At 45.3% G+C, this 19,555-nt stretch overlaps 1 protein-coding gene across 1 annotated transcript in view; it reads right to left on the bottom strand.

Annotated features, from left to right (window-relative positions):
- Positions 1 to 19,555, bottom strand: part of PRTFDC1 (phosphoribosyl transferase domain containing 1) — a 76,506-nt gene that overhangs the window by 49,147 nt on the left and 7,804 nt on the right. Inside the window, exon 2 of the mRNA XM_077490988.1 lies at positions 6,882 to 6,957. Coding sequence (XP_077347114.1) covers positions 6,882 to 6,932 — 51 coding nt within the window. The 5' untranslated portion in view covers positions 6,933 to 6,957. The remainder of the gene's footprint in view (positions 1 to 6,881; positions 6,958 to 19,555) is intronic.

Genomic DNA, 19,555 nt, shown 5'->3' on the forward strand with positions numbered 1-19,555 from the left:
TGGAGCCACGCAGGATCCCTTCTTCAGGCAAGTGCCACTTGCCTGACAAAGGGGCCCTGCGTGACTCTGAAACATTGCCGTATATGTACCATGTGAATAAAGCTTTGGACCCTTCTGAGGAACCCTTGGTGTGCTGATGACATTTCTTCACTCTACCATATGTTAAAGGTGCCTTCAATACCGCAACATACTCGTGTGAACAGGCCCTTTATATATATTTGAAAAAATTAAGCGAACGCAACTGAACAGCTTCTCTCCTATAGGAAACAAGCAGGTTGCTCTATCCAAACAAAGCTTGCTAAGTCCTTAAAATGTACATGGTTGACTTAAGCCCCATACACACGGTCGGACTTGTACAAACTTTTCCGTGGACTTTTGTACAAAGTGTGTTGTCCACAAGTTTGTATTGCATACACACGGTCGGACTTTTTGACAACAAACACGAACGTAATGACGTCACAACGTACTGACGCCGCTTCAAAAGAGGACGTTCAATGACTCCAGCGCCACCTTTGGTCAACTTCTGTATTGTAGTCTGATCGTTTGCAATGGTTCTGAGCATGCGTGTTTGTACCTTGTACAAAAGTCCGATGCTTTTGCGTACACACGGTAGGACTTTGCTCCATCGGACTTCTGTTGTCAAAAAGTTTGTCCGTTCGCAGAGCCAACAAAAGTCCGATGAAAACAGAAAAAGTTTGTCCGATGGAGCGTACACACAGTCGGATGTTGCTCCAAAACAGCTAATTTGCATGTTTGTTGTCAAAAAGTCCGACCGTGTGTACGGGCCTTTAGACAAGATTAGTTCTCAACAAAACTGGCAAACCCAACCATCATAATCTTTCCCTATGTTCCCAGGGTGGCCCATTGAGCCAACTCTGAAAATTCTGTGACACTCTTGAAATAAAAAGGTGAAAAAAAGGCCACTGCGTAGGAATAGCCTGAGCTTGTGTCTGCTATCATTGTTTTTGGAAGGGTACACTGCTCTCAATAATACTTGGCAGACGCTCATAGTAAAACTGGGCATGAGTCCTGAGTATTTGCTGAAGGTTCATGTATTTGTACTCTGGCTTACTTCCTATGTATACATAAAATTCATTTTTTTTAAACCCTCAACACATCATACCCTAAAGTAGCTATAGATACTGGCTCATTTTTGTGTATGGGCATGCTTGCTTTGAAATGCTAATTAGTAAATGAAATATCTCAAAGATACTAGAGCATGTTGGGACGTTCATCTATCAAAAGCTAAATTATTATTTTTTTTTGTCAGGACTTCTTTTCAATGAAATTCTGGAGGGGGGGGGGGGACCAGTCTCACTACTTCATCATGTACATAACACATTTAAAGTAGAACTATAGGCAACATTTTTTCCTGAAGCCACCATGGCAGCATACTAGCGATAGGTCTCGCCTCTCTTCCACTCCCTCAGGACCAGTGAATAGCATAAAATAAATGAAAGGCCTAGTTAGGCCTCACCCCATTCTTTTTTCCTTATACCTCCACGCACCTGTGAAGAGTAAGCAGTATTATGCCCCCACCTCTGCCTCTCCTATCCGGCTGGGTTGAGCCTCTCCCAGTCCGAAGTCCCAACGCTCGGGCCTCTAAATTGCGCTAAACAGTCTGAGAACCCCTTCTGTGGGGTTTGATGGGCTCCTGCAGTGTTTCCTCTTTAGGAACAAAATCTTCCAGTAAGTGCCCGCGGGAAGAGGCTTGCAACGTTGCTTTGCCCTGTGGCACCCCCCCCCCCCCCGCTTGCCCCCTGAGCCGTTGCGAGTGCCTGGCGGTCTCGATCACTGCCAGGCTTCCGTGATCGCTTGGGGCACATGAAGAACACGGAACTGTGCGTGTAAGGGGAGAACTGACAGAACTGACAGATTGTCTGTTCATACAGAGTATGAACAGATGATCCGTTATCTTCCCTGCACAGTCCCATCCCCCCCTTCAGTTAGATCACACAATAGGACACACTTAACCCCTTCACTGCCCCCTAGTGTTAACCCTTTCACTGCCAGTGAAATTTTTACATTAATCAGATTCGGCACTGCGTCGCTTTAACTGACAATTGCACAGTTGTGCGACGTTGCACCCAAAAAAAATGTACATCCTTTTTCCCCCCACAAATAGAGCTTTCTTTTGGTGGCATTTGATCACCTCTGTGGTTTTTCGTTATTGCGGGATAAATAAAAAAAAAGAGCGACAATTTTGAAAAAAAAAAACACATTCTTTTTTACTATGTTTAATAAATATCCCCCAAAATATATATAAAAAAATTTTTTTTTCCTCAGTTTAGGCCGATATGTATTCCTCTACATATCGCAATAAGCGTACAGTATATTGATTGGTTTGCGCAAAAGTTATAGCATCTACAAAATAAGGGATAGCTTTATGGCATTTTTATTAATAATTCTCTTTTTTTTTTTAATAGTAATGGTGGCGATCAGAGATTTTTATCATGACTGTGACATTATGGCGGACACGTCGGACAATTTTGACACATTTTTGGGACCATCGGCAGTAATAAAGCGATCAGTGTGATTAAAAATGCATTGATTACTTGAAAAATGTTACTGGCAATGAAGGGGTTAACAATAGGGGGCAGTGAAGGGGTTAAGCGTGTCCTAGTTTGTGTTCTATCTGAAGGGGAATGGGGACTGTAGGGGAGATAACAGATTGTCTGTTCATACTCTTTATGAACAGACGATCGGTCACTTCTCAGAGAACTGGAAACTGTTTACACACACAGTTCCCGGTTCTCCGTGACCCAGCCGCCATCACGGGAGACGGAGGCGATTGAGACCGCTGGGCACTCACATTGGCTGGGGGGGGGGGGGCTTTGGTGAGTGGGGGGCGCGCGCACACCCCCTAGTGGCCACAGGGCCAAGCGACATTACATAATGTCGTTTCCCCCAGCTGAGCCATTCTGCCACAGTACAACTGCAGAGGCTGGTCAGCCTGTGGTTAAGGACCAAGCCTCTTTCTGAGATTTGTTGTTTACAAGTTAAAAACATTTTTTTTTTGCTCGAAAATTACTTGGAACCCCCTAGAGTATAAAATGGCAGTCGTTGCAATACTTTCTGTCACACTGTATTTGCGCAGAGGAGGTCTAGAATTATTGCTCTCGCTCTACCGATCGCAGGGATACCTCATATGTGTGGTTTGAACATAGTTTTCATATGCGGGCGCTACACACGTATGCGTTCGCTTCTGCATGAGCGCTCGTCGGGACGGGGAGCATTTAAAAAAATATATATAGAAATACAGAGGCCGTCATATGACGTTCCACCCAGGAAGGGAGATCCCATCTGTGGCCGTCATATGACTGTGGCCGGGTATTGAAGTGGTTAAGGACGCGGTGCCCACCCACTCCTTAACAACCATGATAGTTATTGGTTGTTAACCACTACAATACATGGCACTTTTGCCCCCTTTCTTCCCAGCCCAATTTTCAGCTTCCATCGCTCTCGCACTTTCAATGGCAATTGCGCTGTCATGCTACACTGTACCCAAATGAAATTTTTATCATTTTGTTCGCACAAATAGAGCTTTATTTTGGTGGTATTTATTCACGACTCCGTTTTTTATTTTTTTGCGATATAAGCGCAAAAAAAGTGGAAATTTGGAAAAAAAAACAATATTTTCTTTTTTCTATTTTAAAAGAAATCCAATAAAATCAAATTTTGTCATAAATTTAAGCCAAAATGTATTCTGCTACATGTTTTTGGTAAAAAAAAATGTGTTAAGTGTATAATAATTGGTTTGTGTGATCACGGACATATGTACGCAAATGATCATGTACAGATGTGTGCAGGTGATCATGTACATATGTGTGCAGATAATCATTGGAACATGTGATTTTAGTGGGACATATGTGGGGGACATGTGTTTTTTTATTTGGGGACATGTCTTTTTATTATTTGGGGACATGTGTGTTTTGGGGACATGTGTGTTTTGGGGACATGTGTGGTGACATGTGTATTGTGGTGACGTGTGTTTACACTGTGTGGTGATGTGTGTTTACACTAGACTGGTGATCAGTTAGTAAAAAGCTGTAAAAACAGCTCATACTCACTGATCACCAGCCGGCTGCAGCGATCTGCTCTCCTCTCCTCAGGATCCCCCTCCTTCTGAAGGACGTTCCTGAACGTCCTATCAGAAGTAGACGACTCCCACCTGGCCGTATGTGTACATTGGCCGGGTGAGAAGTGGTTAAGCAGCGCAGTGGCGCTGCTTTTCGCCCACTAGCGGGTCACATTTAACCCCAAAGAAGGGGTTAAAAGCGCCCACTTCTGAAGTGCTTTTCAGGCACTTTGGAAGCGCTGCCCATTCATTTCTCGCTCCCAAACCGCCCCAAAGATGCTGCTTGCAGGACTTTTCCTAACGTCCCACAACCGCACCGCCCCAGTGTGAAAAGTCACACTGAAATGAATGGGAGGCGGATTTCAGGCGCATTACAGGCACTATTCCTAGCGCTAAAATGCCTGAAAACCGCCTCAGTGTGAAAGGGGTCTAACCTATCTAACCCTGTAAAGAAGATGTGACAGAGGCTTTTGGAAGGGACTGAATGCTAGCCTCCTGCCTACCGACTAAAGGGCCCTGGCATTTGAAGGAGCTACAAGCATTTAGGAATATTTTCTGTTATGTAATGCAAAAGGACATATTAAGGAGGCCATGACAGTCTTTGTCTCCTAGCAAACTTTTGGGGGATGTGTTTCTACTTCTGTCTACCCTTAAAGGTTATATCTCTGAGTCACCTAGTCTGGTTAAATGATTGGATAACTAGCTCATGTTAATTAGGTTTCTGGTTACAGGTGTATTTTTAAGAGTAATAAGAGCAGGAGGGGGGAACCTCCTCTTCAACTGTATATAAGACTTGAGTAGAATTATAGGGGTCTGATAATGTTGCGTTCCCTTGTTCCTAAGAAGATATGAATGCTAATTGGACTAAACTATAAGATCACACCTATAACACATCTAGTGCTTATGCATATTCATACTTACAAATTGTATAACCCGTAGATGTAAGGTCAGAAACACTTTCACTTTTGCTCGCATATAGTAGCCGAGAACTGTGTTGTATTTCTCCACAGCAGTGAATAAAAAGCACTTACTTATCTTATGATCTGGACTCACTGTCTCATCATCTTGTTTTGAGACCCCTAAATCGGATTTAACAGACTGTATTCTTGTTCTAATAAACAATCCATGTTCAGCAACCAAACGAGTATTGCCTTGTTGTGTTTGTTGTTAGTGGTTTGAATATCTGATGTCTATATTCAGACTGGGAGGAAGCGGTATATGACGAAAGCACTCAAGCGGAGTGTGGGACGTTTCGTTACAGAAAAAATCATATGCAAGTTTTTTGAAGCCGATCCGACCCAATCCCACACTGAGTTGTCAGCCATGGCTTCACTGTGGAGATGGATGCAGAGGAAACAGCTGACAACGAAAGCCCCATAGTAACTATGGGTGACGTCACTTCCCATTCATTTCACAGCCATTGATGGCTGTGTCATCTGCAGAGCTTCCACTGCTGGAGACCGGACCAGATCGACTTCAAAAAAGGTATGTATACTAATTTTTTCTTTACAGGGCTAGATAGATTACGGTTAGATCATGGATGTCTGTAGATGTAGGGATTATAGTGTTAGGGTGTACTTATTTAAATATCTGTGTAACATGACACATGGTCTGAAAGATGGAGTTAGCTTTTAATCCTATTCCTTCCTAACAGTAACTTTTAACCTAACCCTAAAATATAACCTAATAACTGCTCACACTAATGGTGGCCACATGAACTTTAATTTTTTTTTTTTTTTGCCAAGTCAAGTGTGATTTGATCAAAACGATTGAATCCATAAGCAATTAAATAGCCATAAGTTTCCTTCCAATCAATTTAGACTCCATTTCAAATAATATTTTAGCAAACTGAGTCGATCGGCTAGAGTGGTTATTGATCATTGTGCATCAATCCACAGCACTGAGATACTTTGTTCATGAACACTATTGTATTTTGATCAGATGATGAGATAACATCATGGATACAGAGATGTGATCAATAACTTAATCATAAGTTAAAATCGTTACTTAAAATGTAAAGCCTCACCTTGTAAAACAATCCATTCAAGTTTATAGTAGAAATGAAAGGCAAACCATGTGTGTATAGACATATAAAAAAATAAAAGTTTAGAATGTTTTTTGTTAAGTGATCACATTCCCTCTGTTCTATGCTGCATAAGAGCTGCAGGAGGAGAAACAGCACTACACTGCACTCCAGTGAATGGCTGTAAGGGAGGGGGGGGGGCATGACAGGACAAGTCTGATCATTGGAGGAGAGCAGGCACAGCCAAAAACTGACCACTCTGTCCTCTCAAGCCTAGTGTGGTCAGTTTTTAGTTTTTTAGGAAAGCAGAGGGACTGCAAGGAACACCAGGTATTGCACACAAAGGAAGCAATAGAAAGAGAACATGATACTTTCTCATACAAGTACACAGCCCAGCAGACTATGTTTTATGAGGAATATAAAATTTGGGGTTTATATATTCTCTAACTTTCCATTGAAATCCACTTCACCATGTATGCCATATTGGTCAAATAGTTTATTGGATTATTCCTATTGGAAGAGAACAAATAGAAAAAAAACAAAAAACGCAATCATTCATTGAAGTGTGTATGGCTGTCACAAGTCTAACTATAACTGTATGGTATTGCTGATGCTCAAACATTTTAGCTCGGGCACTGTGCAGATTTGTGGTAAAGATAGGGGTTTGAGAATTGTAGGTGCTCCTGTTCACAGAGTACTGCAGCCATTATTGCCCAAATCATGTCAGTTTTAGGGTAATAGCAATCAAATAATGCAGAAAAATAAAGCTGTACTACTTACCACCATTCCACGATGTTTAGCATTGTAATCCTGGGATTGATTTTCATCCATTTAATTTTAGAGGGGGACTAGACAACTGTGGAAGCAAGGCAGAGAAACGTGAGAAGATTTGTTGAAGCAACACAGGACAAAAATATGCAGGGACTTTTATGCCCACCCATCCAGACCCCACCCACCATCAGTGAGAACAGTGGAACAAGTAATGCTGTTGCTGTGCAGCCTGGGAAAGGACAAAGCCTGTTGGGATGAGCAGAGACTTGTGGGAGATGCAGTTCCCAGAGAGATAGGGCCTGTACTACAGATTAGCTCTGGAACTACAGATCCCAACATTACCAGAGCTCTGGAGAGAGGAAAAGGAAGGACTGTTTCTGGGTTGGGGGCAGTTACAGAGAGGAGGTGGTGAAAGACACACAGAGTGTAGCAGCAGTGGCGGCCCGCCCATAGGGGGCGCCCGGGCGCCCTGCCCCCCCTCTCCCTAGGTGTAAAAAAAAAAAAAAAAAGTAAAAAAAAACAAAAAAAAAAAAAACGGGCCCTTTAAGACATTAAAAAAATAAATAAAAATGGCATTTAACAATTTAACACAGTGTACTGTGGCGCCGGTCACAGTGCACTATGAGAAGTGCCACGTCGATGCAATCACAAGATTGCATCCATGGCGCTTCATTTGCGGGTTAAAAACCCGCCTTGCGGCGCACTGCAGAACGCCGACTAGCTTCCGCCCGTAAAATCACTGTGATTCTACGGGCGGGAGCATTGTCATTCTTAGACAGGCAGTCACTTCCGGGTTTCGTGAAGCAGCCGAAAGCCGGAAGTGACGTCGGCAGCTCCGTTCCTTAGCCCGAGCGGAGCTGCCAGACAGTGAGACAGGCGAGTCACCGCATAAAGGCTTTCTAGTTTCTACTTTGTTGAGAATGTTCATGCATTTAGCTGAATGAATGCAAAAAGCTTTCACAGCCAGAAAGGTTTCCCCAGGCCAAGCGACTTTTGCCGTGGCCAATCAGAGAATGAGCTCTGAAGGGGGAACTCCACGCCAAATTTCTGAAAAAAAATTTGACGTGGGTTCCCCCTCCGAGAGCATACCAGGCCCTTAGGTCTGGTATGGATTCCAAGGGGAACCCCCTACGCCGAAAAAACGGCGTGGGGGTCCCCCCCAGATCCACACCAGACCCTTACCCGAGCACGCTACCCGGCCGGCCAGGAAAGGGGGTGGGGACGAGCGGGCGGCCCCCCCCTCCTGAGCCGTACCAGGCCGCGTGCCCTCAACATGGGGGGGTGCCTTGGGGGAGGGGGGGCGTGCGGCCCCCCCACCCCAAAGCACCTTGTCCCCATGTTGATGAGGACAAGGGCCTCTTCCCGACAACCCTGGCCGTTGGTTGTCGGGGTCTGCGGGCGGGGGGCTTATCGGAATCCGGGAGCCCCCTTTAATAAGGGGGCCCCGGATACCGGCCCCCCACCCTATGTGAATGAGTATGGGGTACAATGTACCCCTACCCATTCACCTGTGAAAAAAAGTACAAAAAAAAAAAAAACACACAACACAGGGTTAAAATATTTTATTGCACAGCTCCGGGGGTCTTCCGCCTTCGGGGGTCTTCTCGCCGGACTCCTCCGCTATCTTCTTGTAGCTCTTTTGCTAGCGGAGGAGCCCGGCTTTCTTCCTCGCCGCCGGCCTCTTCTTCCGACTTCGGGGGTCTTGTCCCCCTCTTCGGTTCTTCTGCCGTGCCACCGCGCCTTCTTATAGCTCTTTTACAGGCGGTGGCCCGGTCTTCTGTCGCCGCCGCCGCCGCCCGTTCTTCTTCTTCTCCTTCTTCTCCAGGAGATGTTGCCTCGACGATCTCCCTGGCCGGAATGCCAGGGACGCGCTGTGCTGCCACTTATATAGGGACAATGGGGCGGTGTCACATGGGTTGATGTCACATGGGTTGATGTCACATGGGTTGATGTCACATGGGTTGATGTCACAGTCGCCATGTGACATCAACCCAGGTGACATCAACCCATGTGACACCGCCCCATTGTCCCTATATAAGTGGCAGCGCGTCCCTGGCATTCCGGCCAGGGAGATCGTCGAGGCAACATCTCCTGGAGAAGAAGGAGAAGAAGAAGAAGAACGGAAGGCGGCGGCGACAGCGGCGACAGAAGACCGGGCCACTGCCTGTAAAAGAGCTATAAGAAGGCGCGGTGGCCCGGCAGAAGAACCGAAGAGGGGGACAAGACCCCCGAAGTCGGGAGAAGAGGCCGGCGGCGAGGAAGAAAGCCGGGCTCCTCCGCTAGCAAAAGAGCTACAAGAAGATAGCGGAGGAGTCCGGCGAGAAGACCCCCGAAGGCGGAAGACCCCCGGAGCTGTGCAATAAAATATTTTAACCCTGTGTTGTGTTTTTTTTTTGTACTTTTTTTCACAGGTGAATGGGTAGGGGTACATTGTACCCCATACTCATTCACATAGGGTGGGGGGCCGGTATCCGGGGCCCCCTTATTAAAGGGGGCTCCCGGATTCCGATAAGCCCCCCGCCCGCAGACCCCGACAACCAACGGCCAGGGTTGTCGGGAAGAGGCCCTTGTCCTCATCAACATGGGGACAAGGTGCTTTGGGGTGGGGGGGCCGCACGCCCCCCTCCCCCAAGGCACCCCCCCATGTTGAGGGCACGCGGCCTGGTACGGCTCAGGAGGGGGGGGCGCCCGCTCGTCCCCACCCCCTTTCCTGGCCGGCCGGGTAGCGTGCTCGGATAAGGGTCTGGTGTGGATCTGGGGGGACCCCCACGCCGTTTTTTCGGCGTAGGGGGTTCCTCTTGGAATCCATACCAGACCTAAGGGCCTGGTATGCCCTCGGAGGGGGGAACCCACGCCAATTTTTTTTTCAGATTACATAAGGGGCGTGTTTTATGAGAAGTGGGAGGGGCCAAAATTATGGGCGGGGTCATGATGGGCGGGGTCTGGCGCCCCCCCATCCAAAAACTTCACCAGCCGCCACTGTGTAGCAGGCTGATGTCAGGTCAGTTTGTCACAGTGTCATGGACACAGGGAAGTTAATGTAGTTGACATCTCTTGGTTTGTGGGAACACCACTGTCAAGCCTTGTGTTATTGCATGATAATGTGGAGGATGTCACCACAGAGCAGGAGGAGCCAAGTCAACACCCAAGGAGTTGGTGAGAGGCTACCTGCCATACCCTACCATACCTAACGTAAAGTGGTTGAAAAGGCCACATTTTTTTTATCTTACTGCAGTCTGCAATACTTACCTGAGCCCAAATTCGATCTGGCGCTCTCTCTCCCTCTCTCTCTCTCTCTCTCTCCTCACTGGTCTCAGTGAGAACAGCAGAAGCCATTGGCTCCTGCTGCTGTCAATCAAATTCAGTGATTATGGGGGTGGGGCAGAGCCACACTGTGTGTCAATAGAGGCACACAGTACAGCTCAATGATTTGAGCCCACACACTTGCTAATGGGGGCAATTGGAAGGCAACAGGAGCACCGCCAGGGGAACACAGAAGAGGAGGATCAGGGCTGCAAAACCATTGCACAAAGCAGGTATGACATGTTTGTTATTAAAAAGAAAAATCCTTTAAATCACATTGAAGGAACAGTATTGCCTATTGGGGACACAGTGCTGGCACCTATACCTGAGTTCAGAAGAATTTGATTTTGAGAGATCCAATGTACTGGCCAGTGGGTAAAGGTTTGAAAAAAAGTACTTGACCATTGTCATAGCATTCCCCAGTAGACAGAACCTTCCCCAGTATAGGGATTAGGAGTCATGCTATGGGGCGCCTATTTATTACCAATCCTACTTTATTTTTTTGTCTATTTCACATATGTTTAATTGAGTCTTGCCAATTTCTATTTCGTTATCGGTTATTGTATATTTTCATAATAAATATCCAACCTTCAAGGATAACTCACCTATAAATGCCTGTTGCTAGGGGGTCCCTCATAGTCTGCCTCCTTCAGTGCCTGGGCTCCTGACATCACTTCCCCTTGGTGCAGCTCTGCCCCCCTCCCTCCTGTCAGTCATCTGGGACACGTGACAGGTCCCAGATGACTGAGCGGCCAATATTTATGGCATTTTTATTATAATTTTTTTTTTTTTTACTAGTAATGTCGGTTATAGGCAATTTTTAGCGGGACTGCAACATTGTGGCAGACAGATTGGACACTTTTGACACTTTTTGGGACCAGTGACAATATTACAATGATCAGAGCTAAAAATAGCCAATTATCACTGTATAAGTGACACTGGCAGGAAAGGGGTTAACACTGGGGGGGCGATCAAGGGGTTAAGTGTTCCCTAGGGAGGTGACTGACTGGAGGTGGTGAGAGATCTCTGTACCTGATCACTAGGAACAGACAATCTCTCTCTACTCCCCTGTCAGAAAGGGGATGTTTGTTGACATTGACAGATCCCTGTTCTGGCTCTCCGTGGAGCGATTGTGGGTGGCCAGCAGACATCGCAGCCACCCGCATAGGCTCCAGTGCCTTGCCGCAGGTGCACGTATCTATTGCACGAACCGACATACAGCTATGGCGATTCACGCAATAGAGTCAACCTGGCAAGTTGTTAAATTGTAGAGGTGGAGGAGAAGTAGGATGCTGCAAAGTGTGATTTTTGTGTGAAGATCTACTTGAAATACTTGCGGACCTCCCAAAGTCATTATATGGTGACTGTTTAACGTGAAATATCGTTGTTATGGCAGCAGATAGCTGCCATAACCCTGGTATTGTTTTAAACAGTGGGCAGTCCGCTTTCAGATAAAAGTGGTCTCTGAAGCGGATTCGCTGCAAGATCACTTTTATCGGCGGTGGTCTCCCCCGCTTGTCGGAGCTGTCTGTAGAAAAATGTGAGATCTGAGGTCTTTTTGACCCCAGATCTCATATTAAAGAGGTCCTGTCGTGATTTTTTTCTAAAACAAGGGATGTAAACATTCCTTGTAACAGGAATAAAAGTGACCCCAAAATAGTTTTTAAATGGACAGAGTAAAAATAAAAAATAAAAAGTTTCATAAATGAGAAAACAATAAATTTTTTTTTAAATGCCCCGTCCAGCTGAGCTTGCGCACAGAAGCGCCCGAATGCGTAAATCGTGCCTGCATATGAAAACTGTTTAAACCACACATGTGAGGTATCGCCATGATTGTTAGCGTGATAATTCTAGCCCTAGACCTCCTCTGAATTTTTTAAACATCGCCTATGGAGATTTAAGGGTCAAAGCTTATCGCCTTTCCACGAGTGGGCGCAATTTTGAAGCATGACAAGTTAGGTATTAATTTACTCGGCGTAACATTATATATATTCTAGCAAGAATAAAAATGTTAACCACTTCAGCCCTGGAAGAATTTACCCCCTTCCTGACCAGAGCACTATTTGCGATTCCGCACTGCGTCGCTTTAACTGACAATTGCAGTCGTGCAACGTGGCTCCCAAACAAAATTGATATCCTCCCCCTACAAATAAAGCTTTCTTTTGGTGGTATTTGATCACCTCTGCGGTTTTTATTTTTTGCGCTATAAACAAAAAAAAGAGACAATTTTGAAAAAAAAATAAAAATAATAATTTTTTTTTACATTTTGCTATAATAAATATCCCCCCCCCCCCCCCCAAAATATATAAAAAAACATTTTTCCCCCTCAGTTTAGGCTGATACACATTTTTCTACATATTCTTGGTAAAAAAAATAAAAATAAGCGTATATTGATTTGTTCGCACAAAAGTTATAGCGTTTACAAAATAGGGGATAGTTTGTGGCACTTTTATTCATTTTAATAATTATTTTTGTTACTAGTAATGGCAGCAATCAGCGATTTTTATCGTGACTGTGACATTATGGCGGATACATCGGACATTTTTTGGGACCATTGTCATTTATACAGCAATCAGTGCTATACAAATGCACCGATTCCTGTGTAAATGACACTGGCAGTGAAGGGGTTAACCACTAGGGGGCAGTGTATGGGTTAAGTGTGCTCTGGGGAGTGTTTTTAACTGTGGGGGGGCGTGGCTATGTGTGGCACGTCACAGATCAGTGACACTGTCACTAGGCAGAATGGGGAGATGCTAGTTTACATTAGCATCTCCCCGTTCTTCTTCCCCATGAGGCGATCGCGGGTATCGAGTCCGCGGGACCCGACTCACGGAGTTTGCCGCGGGCAGGTGCTGGCTGCCTCTTAAAGGCCCATGTACAGGTATGTTAATTTGCCTGTATAAGCCCTTTTGCCGACGTATATTGGCGCGAGGCAGTCGGCAATCGGTTAAGTAGTTAAAGGATACAGTAACAGTACTTTTGCTTTAAAAATCTATTTTGTATTGAGCCAAACACACTTATTAAATCAGCTACATGAACTACATTTTTTCCCATGATTTGCCTAATTCAACTCTGCACTTGGGGAAACTCACCCCCACCCCTTCTGCTAATCCTGCCTACCTTTTAGCCCATTGGTTGAAACTTGAACATCAGCAAAACTTTGCTTCCACACATGGTATTACTTGTGTAACTCCAGAGATGGGTGTATCCCTCTTCCTTTTAGCACTGCAGAGGTAGAATGGTGAGCTGCTAAATCCCGTCAGTCAACCAATTGGCTAACAGGTAGGAGTAGGAGGTATAGAAATGGAGAGAGTGATATTGAGTTTCCCTGGGTGCATTTAATAAATGGGACTTGTAGAACCTTCTGTGTACTTGTTCCTGGATGGTCATTTAGTGTTGATGTAAGTGGGCACCCATTAGGGATAATTTTGACTAAAAAGTTAAAGTGAAACTTAGCCTTTAATTGCAAAACTTGTGAGATGGAAGGATTTTTATTGCAGGCGAGACCTAGTTAGTATATTTCTTTTGCAATAAGGGCTTCTTACCTTCTTTCTTGCAAGATGGTTTGGAATGTACAGTGAGGGTGCATGGGCAACCCAATGTATAGTCTCAGCACACCTCAGTGTTGGAAAAATCAGCTCTTCGCATTTGCTGGAGTTATATCAATCCAGCCAGCCAATCAAGTTTGCCAAAAGCCCTGAACTCGGAAGAAGCCAGGGAGAAAATGTCAGTTCCAGCAAGGAAGCGAGTATTTTCAGGGGTCAAGTCCTGGGGAAAAAAGTGTGGGAACTCCCACCCAAGATCCACTCCCCTACCAAAAAAAAAAAAAAAAATAAAAAAATAAAAAGATAAGCATGAACACTTCAAAGTGGTATTTTTCATCCAATTTTTGCATTGTGTGTATAAAGCTTAACTGTTAGTACATAAAAATAGACAATCCTCAATAAACATAAATATGGTAATTCTCTGAATAATCAGCATCCATTCAATTGTGCTTCCATGCAAATGTGAACATCGTATCCTGATCTTTACTGGGGAATTTTTATTTTGTATATAGAGTGTTTATGTGGTGAGTTTACACTTTTCATTGAACAGAGTTTAGATAACACAGGGTTAAACTGAAAGGTCATAACTTAACTGCACATTATCTGGACAGAATGCTTGGGGAGATAGTGATGTGTTCCTGCTTAGGAGATGTATGTTAGCGTGGGGGGCTGCAAACTCTGCAGGGCTCCAACACAAACTCGCTGCTATTCCAACCCTTCACATATTTCCACATAAACTTCCCTCCTGGCATTAAACTTTGCCAGGTATTGTGCTCAGCTTACCACCCCAAACTGATGTTCCTCCCTCAGCTCACCTCTCTCCCTGCATGTCCTGTGAGCAGAATTGCTGTGCTCCTCCTCTGGGTTCCCTCATCATATGGCACTGAAGATAGAGGAGGGGGGAATCAGCGGGACACACAGAGCAAGTATGCAGGAGACTGGGGGAGGGGGAGAGATGAGGAGACAGGAAATCAGGAGGGGCCGGCGGGGAGGAGAGCATCACAAGAGGTCTGACTAAATACAATCTCTTAGCAGCAGGGACCTGATCTACCCGACAGCTAACTGTGATTGAAAGGTAGATTGAAGTGGAAGCTGTCATGGGGCCCCCTACTGGCAATGCCTGAATGGTCAGGTGTGTGGCACTTACTATTGCGAGCTGTGTCGGCAGCTGCTGGCGTAGCACCTACCACACAGCTCGCATACTTCAAAGTCTTGCAGGACAAGGCTGCTAATGGGAACTGAGTTCCTGTTGTGGAAAAAATACAGGAACTCCGTTCCCATGCGTTCCTGCAGGACTTGAGACCTGCAGTATTTTAAGGGTTCAGTTCTGCCAAAAATTAGGCAGATCATGGTAAAATCTTACACCATTTACAGTATACTGTTTTATTAAGTATGCCAGTCTCATGACTGCTGAGAAGCATAGGATCATTTATCACCAACTAATAAACCAATACCTTGCCCCCCCAAAAAGACACGGAAGCTGATTAAGTTGGAAATAGGGCAAGGCCACAGCTTTATTGAACTTTTCAAAAGTACAACTTTCCAAACGTACCAAACAATGGCAGTCACAGTGTACCATGAGCAACCAAAAATATAAACTTACATAGTCTAAGAGGCCTGTCCTTACCCATCAGTGCCAGAGAGGCATTAGACTGACCCCAGAATTTAAACTTGAGGGCATAGCCCATAAAGCAACATCAATTGCTGGCAAGGTCAAAACATCACAACGGGCAAGAGGGTTGGCAAGCTGACTCTCCTCAGAGCAGTTGGATGTGCCTCAGCATAGTCTTTTCCTAGAGTTCAGACTCTACCCGGTCACCTCAGGTCTTTGTAGCCAAGCCTAAGGGAGCTACTTAACTTTCCTTTTAGGTTCACACCCACAGTGATGCCATGCTTCCAGCAGTCAAGGCTCCCTGTCCCTAAAGGCGGTTCAAGGGGCCTTCATTACAAGACTGATTTAAAAGTAAATGCATAGTTGTTCTTTAAGGTGAACCTATCATTTTTTTAAAAAGGTTCTACGCTAACAACTGATTTTTGACCGTCAGACATTTTGTGGTGTCCTTAAAGTGGTTGTAAACCCTTACACACTACTTTTACTTACAGATAAGCCGATAATAAGGCTTACCTGTAGGTACTGGAAACATCTCCTAAACCTGCACTGTTTAGGAGATATTTACCATATTCGCTTGCACTGATGTCATCGGCCCATGTGCACTAAAGAAAGGGCACGATCATGCCGTTTCTATAGGGCCAGTGCTGTGACTGTCGGCTCCTGCGCGCATGCATGGGACTGACGTTACACAACTCTGGCCAGTCACAGAGCCAGAGTCCACGGCCCCCGGAAGGAGGAGAGGTGAAGATGGACGCCACCAGCGGGGACATCGTGGGCTTTGTTTGCAGGTAAGTGCCCTGCATACTAGCCCATTATGCTTTTACTTTGCAGAGGAATAAAGAGGAAGTAAAATCCATCAGGGTTTACTTCTTCTTTAAAAGATAACTAAAGGCAACACATTTTTGGATACACTGGTCAGGTTTTTATTGTGGTCCTTGTCCCCATTATGGAGATTCATCCTCTCTATTTGTCCTGTTTACTCGCCAAGAGCTAAAATTAAATTAAATAAAAATGTGACAGTGTCTCTTTACTGGACTTATAAGTCTTATCCCACTCTTCACAATCACCCCATATATATATATATATATATATATATATATACACACAGTGGTGTGAAAAAGTGTTTGCCCCCTTCCTCATTTCCTGTTCCTTTGCATGTTTGTCACACTTAAGTGTTTCGGAACATCAAACCAATTTAAACAATAGTCAAGGACAACACAAGTAAACACAAAATCCAATTTGTAAATGAAGGTGTTTATTATTAAAGGTGAAAAAAAATCCAAACCATCATGGCCCTGTGTGAAAAAGTGATTGCCCCCTAAACCTAATAACTGGTTGGGCCACCCTTAGCAGCAACAACTGCAACCAAGCGTTTGTGATAACGTGCAATGAGGCTTTTACAGCGTCCTGGAGGAATTTTGGCCCATTCATCTTTGCAGAATTGTCCTAATTCAGTTACATTAGAGGGTTTTCGAGCATGAACGGCTTTTTTAAGGTCATACCACAACATCTCAATAGGATTCAGGTCAGGACTTTGGCTAGGCCACTCCAAAGTCTTCATTTTGTTTTTCTTCAGCCATTCGGTGGTGGACTTGCTGGTGTGTTTAGGATCATTGTCCTGCTGCAGAACCCAAGTTCGTTTCAGCTTGAGTACACGAACAGATGGTCGGACATTCTCCTTCAGGATCTCTTGGTAGACAGCAGAATTCATAGTTCCTTTTATCACGGCAAGTCTTCTAGGTCGTGAAGCAGCAAAACAGCCCCAGACCATCACACTACCACCACCATATTTTACTGTTGGTATAATGTTCTTTTTATGAAATGCAGTGTTCCTTCTACGCCAGATATACTTGGACACACACCTTCCAAAGAGTTCCACTTTTGTCTAATCGGTCCACAGAATGTTGTCCCAAAAGTCTTGGGTCTCATCAAGATGTGTTGTGGAGAAATTGAGACGAGCTTTGATGTTCTTTTTGCTCAGCAGTGGTTTTCTCCTTGGAACTCTGCCATGCAGGCCATTTTTGCCCAGTCTTTTCCTGATGGTGGAGGCATGAACGCTGACCTTAACTGAGGCAAGTGAGGCCTGCAGTTCCTTGGACGTTGTTGTGGGGTCTTTTGTGACCTCTTGGATGAGTCGCTGCGCTCTTGGGGTAATTTTGGGTGGCCGGCCACTCCTGGGAAGGTTCACCACTGTTCCATGTCTTCGCCATTTGTGGATAATGGCTCTCACTGTGGTTCGCTGGATTCCCAAAGCTTTGGAAATGGCTTTATAACCCTTTCCAGACTGATAGATCTCAATTACTTTCTTTCTCAATTGTTCCTGAATTTCTTTGGGTCTCGGCATGATGTGTAGCTTTTAAGGATCTTCTGGTGGACCTTACTGTGTCAAGCAGCTCCTATTTAAGTGATGCCTTGATTGTGAACAGGTGTGGCAATAATCAGGCCTGGGTGTGGCTAGAGAAATTGAACTCAGGTGTGGACAACCACAGTTATAGTATGTTTTAACAAGGGGGGCAATCACTTTTTCACACAGGGCCATGATGGTTTGGATTTTTTTTCACCTTTAATAATAAACACCTTCATTTACAAATTGCATTTTGTGTTTACTTGTGTTGTCCTTGACTATTGTTTAAATTGGTTTGATGTTCCGAAACACTTAAGTGTGACAAACATGCAAAGGAACAGGAAATGAGGAAGGGGGCAAACACTTTTTCACACCACTGTATATGTCATCACCTACTGTATATTTGTGAGCAACTATTTTCAAGGATGAAGCACACAAAAGGGCAAATGTAGAACCAAAAGAGCACTGTGAGAATTAAAGTGGAGTTCCATCCACTTTTTCAACTAGGTCTTAAAAAGGAAAGACTACCCCTTCACCCCTCGTTTTTGGCTAACGATTTTTTTCCCCCCACCTTTTTCCTTTCTACCTTTAATGAAGTACATAATGTACTTTCATCCCAGCCTCGCCACGGCTCGGGTCGTCATTTCCCAAAGCGTCTTTCAGGACAGCACCCGAGAGATCATGACTCCACCCACTGGACCATAGGAAACACCTCCTTCCTCCAGATCTTTAAAAGGAGGCAACTCCCTACCACACATCATCTTTTGCGTTTCCTCTGGCCCAGAGGGAACATCTTTTGTAGGGGAGCCATGATCTCTTAGGGTGGTCCTGAGAGACAGGGGTTTCCTCACTTTTTTCCTCCTTATTTCTAAGACCCCAGCCCTCCTTCTTTATCAGGGTCTCTACAGTGGTAAGGACAGGCTCCTATTTTCCTCCTACCTGCTTGAGGAGAGCCGTGTGGTCCGGTGACCCTGCCCAGGCTTCCAGGAACAGCGGCCGCATGTGCACGGTCACCATTTTTGCGGAGGCCAAGTAGAGTCTCAGCTGCGCCGGAAGTGGCGCTCTTATGAGCGGGTCACTGGGTCGGCAACCGTCGTCATTTCCAACGGCCGGGTGCAGGGGGAGGAGGCAGGGCAGGAGATGGAACCTATTTCCGCTTCTGGTCAGTTGCAGCGGCACTATGGGAGTCCAGAAGCGGCGCGTGGAACACTGCACAACCGATATGGAGGATATGGCGTCTGCAGAGGTGGGGACCGGCACAGGCACCAGCAAGGCTCAGGTAGGTGGCAGTTAACTAAGTCTGCCGTTTCATTTTCTTGGGGTTCTGGTCTTTTCTTTGCCCCCCCCAGGGCAAATAATGTCAGCATTAGGGGTCCTGACCTCAACAATGCTGGATATTCAGTGGGCAAGACTACACTTCAGGAGTCTGCAAGCCTTTCTCTTAAGGTCAGGGGATCACAGCCTAAGATCCCTGGACACAAAGGTGAGGATTCTAGCCAAGGTGAAAAGATCACTATGGTGGTGGAGGAATCAGGAGATCCTATCAAGGGGCCTGGCTTGAGGCTTCCCAGTCGAAAGAAGACTAACAACAGACGTTGGTCTTGGGGGATGGGGGGCCCACCTAGAGAAAAACTTGGTCCAGTGAAGTTAGTCCCAGAAGGAAGGGATAAAGGTCCTCAAATTGGAGAAAATTTAAGGCGATTGCTTTATCTCTAGTGATATTCGCACAAGATCTCCAGTATTACCATGTGCAAATATTGAAAGACAATGTCATAACCATGAATAGAGAAAGAGACGGCGCCCTCTAAGTGCAGCAATAAAGTTACTCAAATTTATTAAAAATGGTTTAAAAACGCTCACATTAAATTAGTGGTGTAAA

This window comes from Lithobates pipiens, unplaced genomic scaffold (genome assembly GCF_037356315.1).
Source record: "Lithobates pipiens isolate NorthernLeopardFrog02 unplaced genomic scaffold, aLitPip1_a1.2 Scaffold_19, whole genome shotgun sequence".
NCBI lineage: Eukaryota > Metazoa > Chordata > Amphibia > Anura > Ranidae > Lithobates > Lithobates pipiens.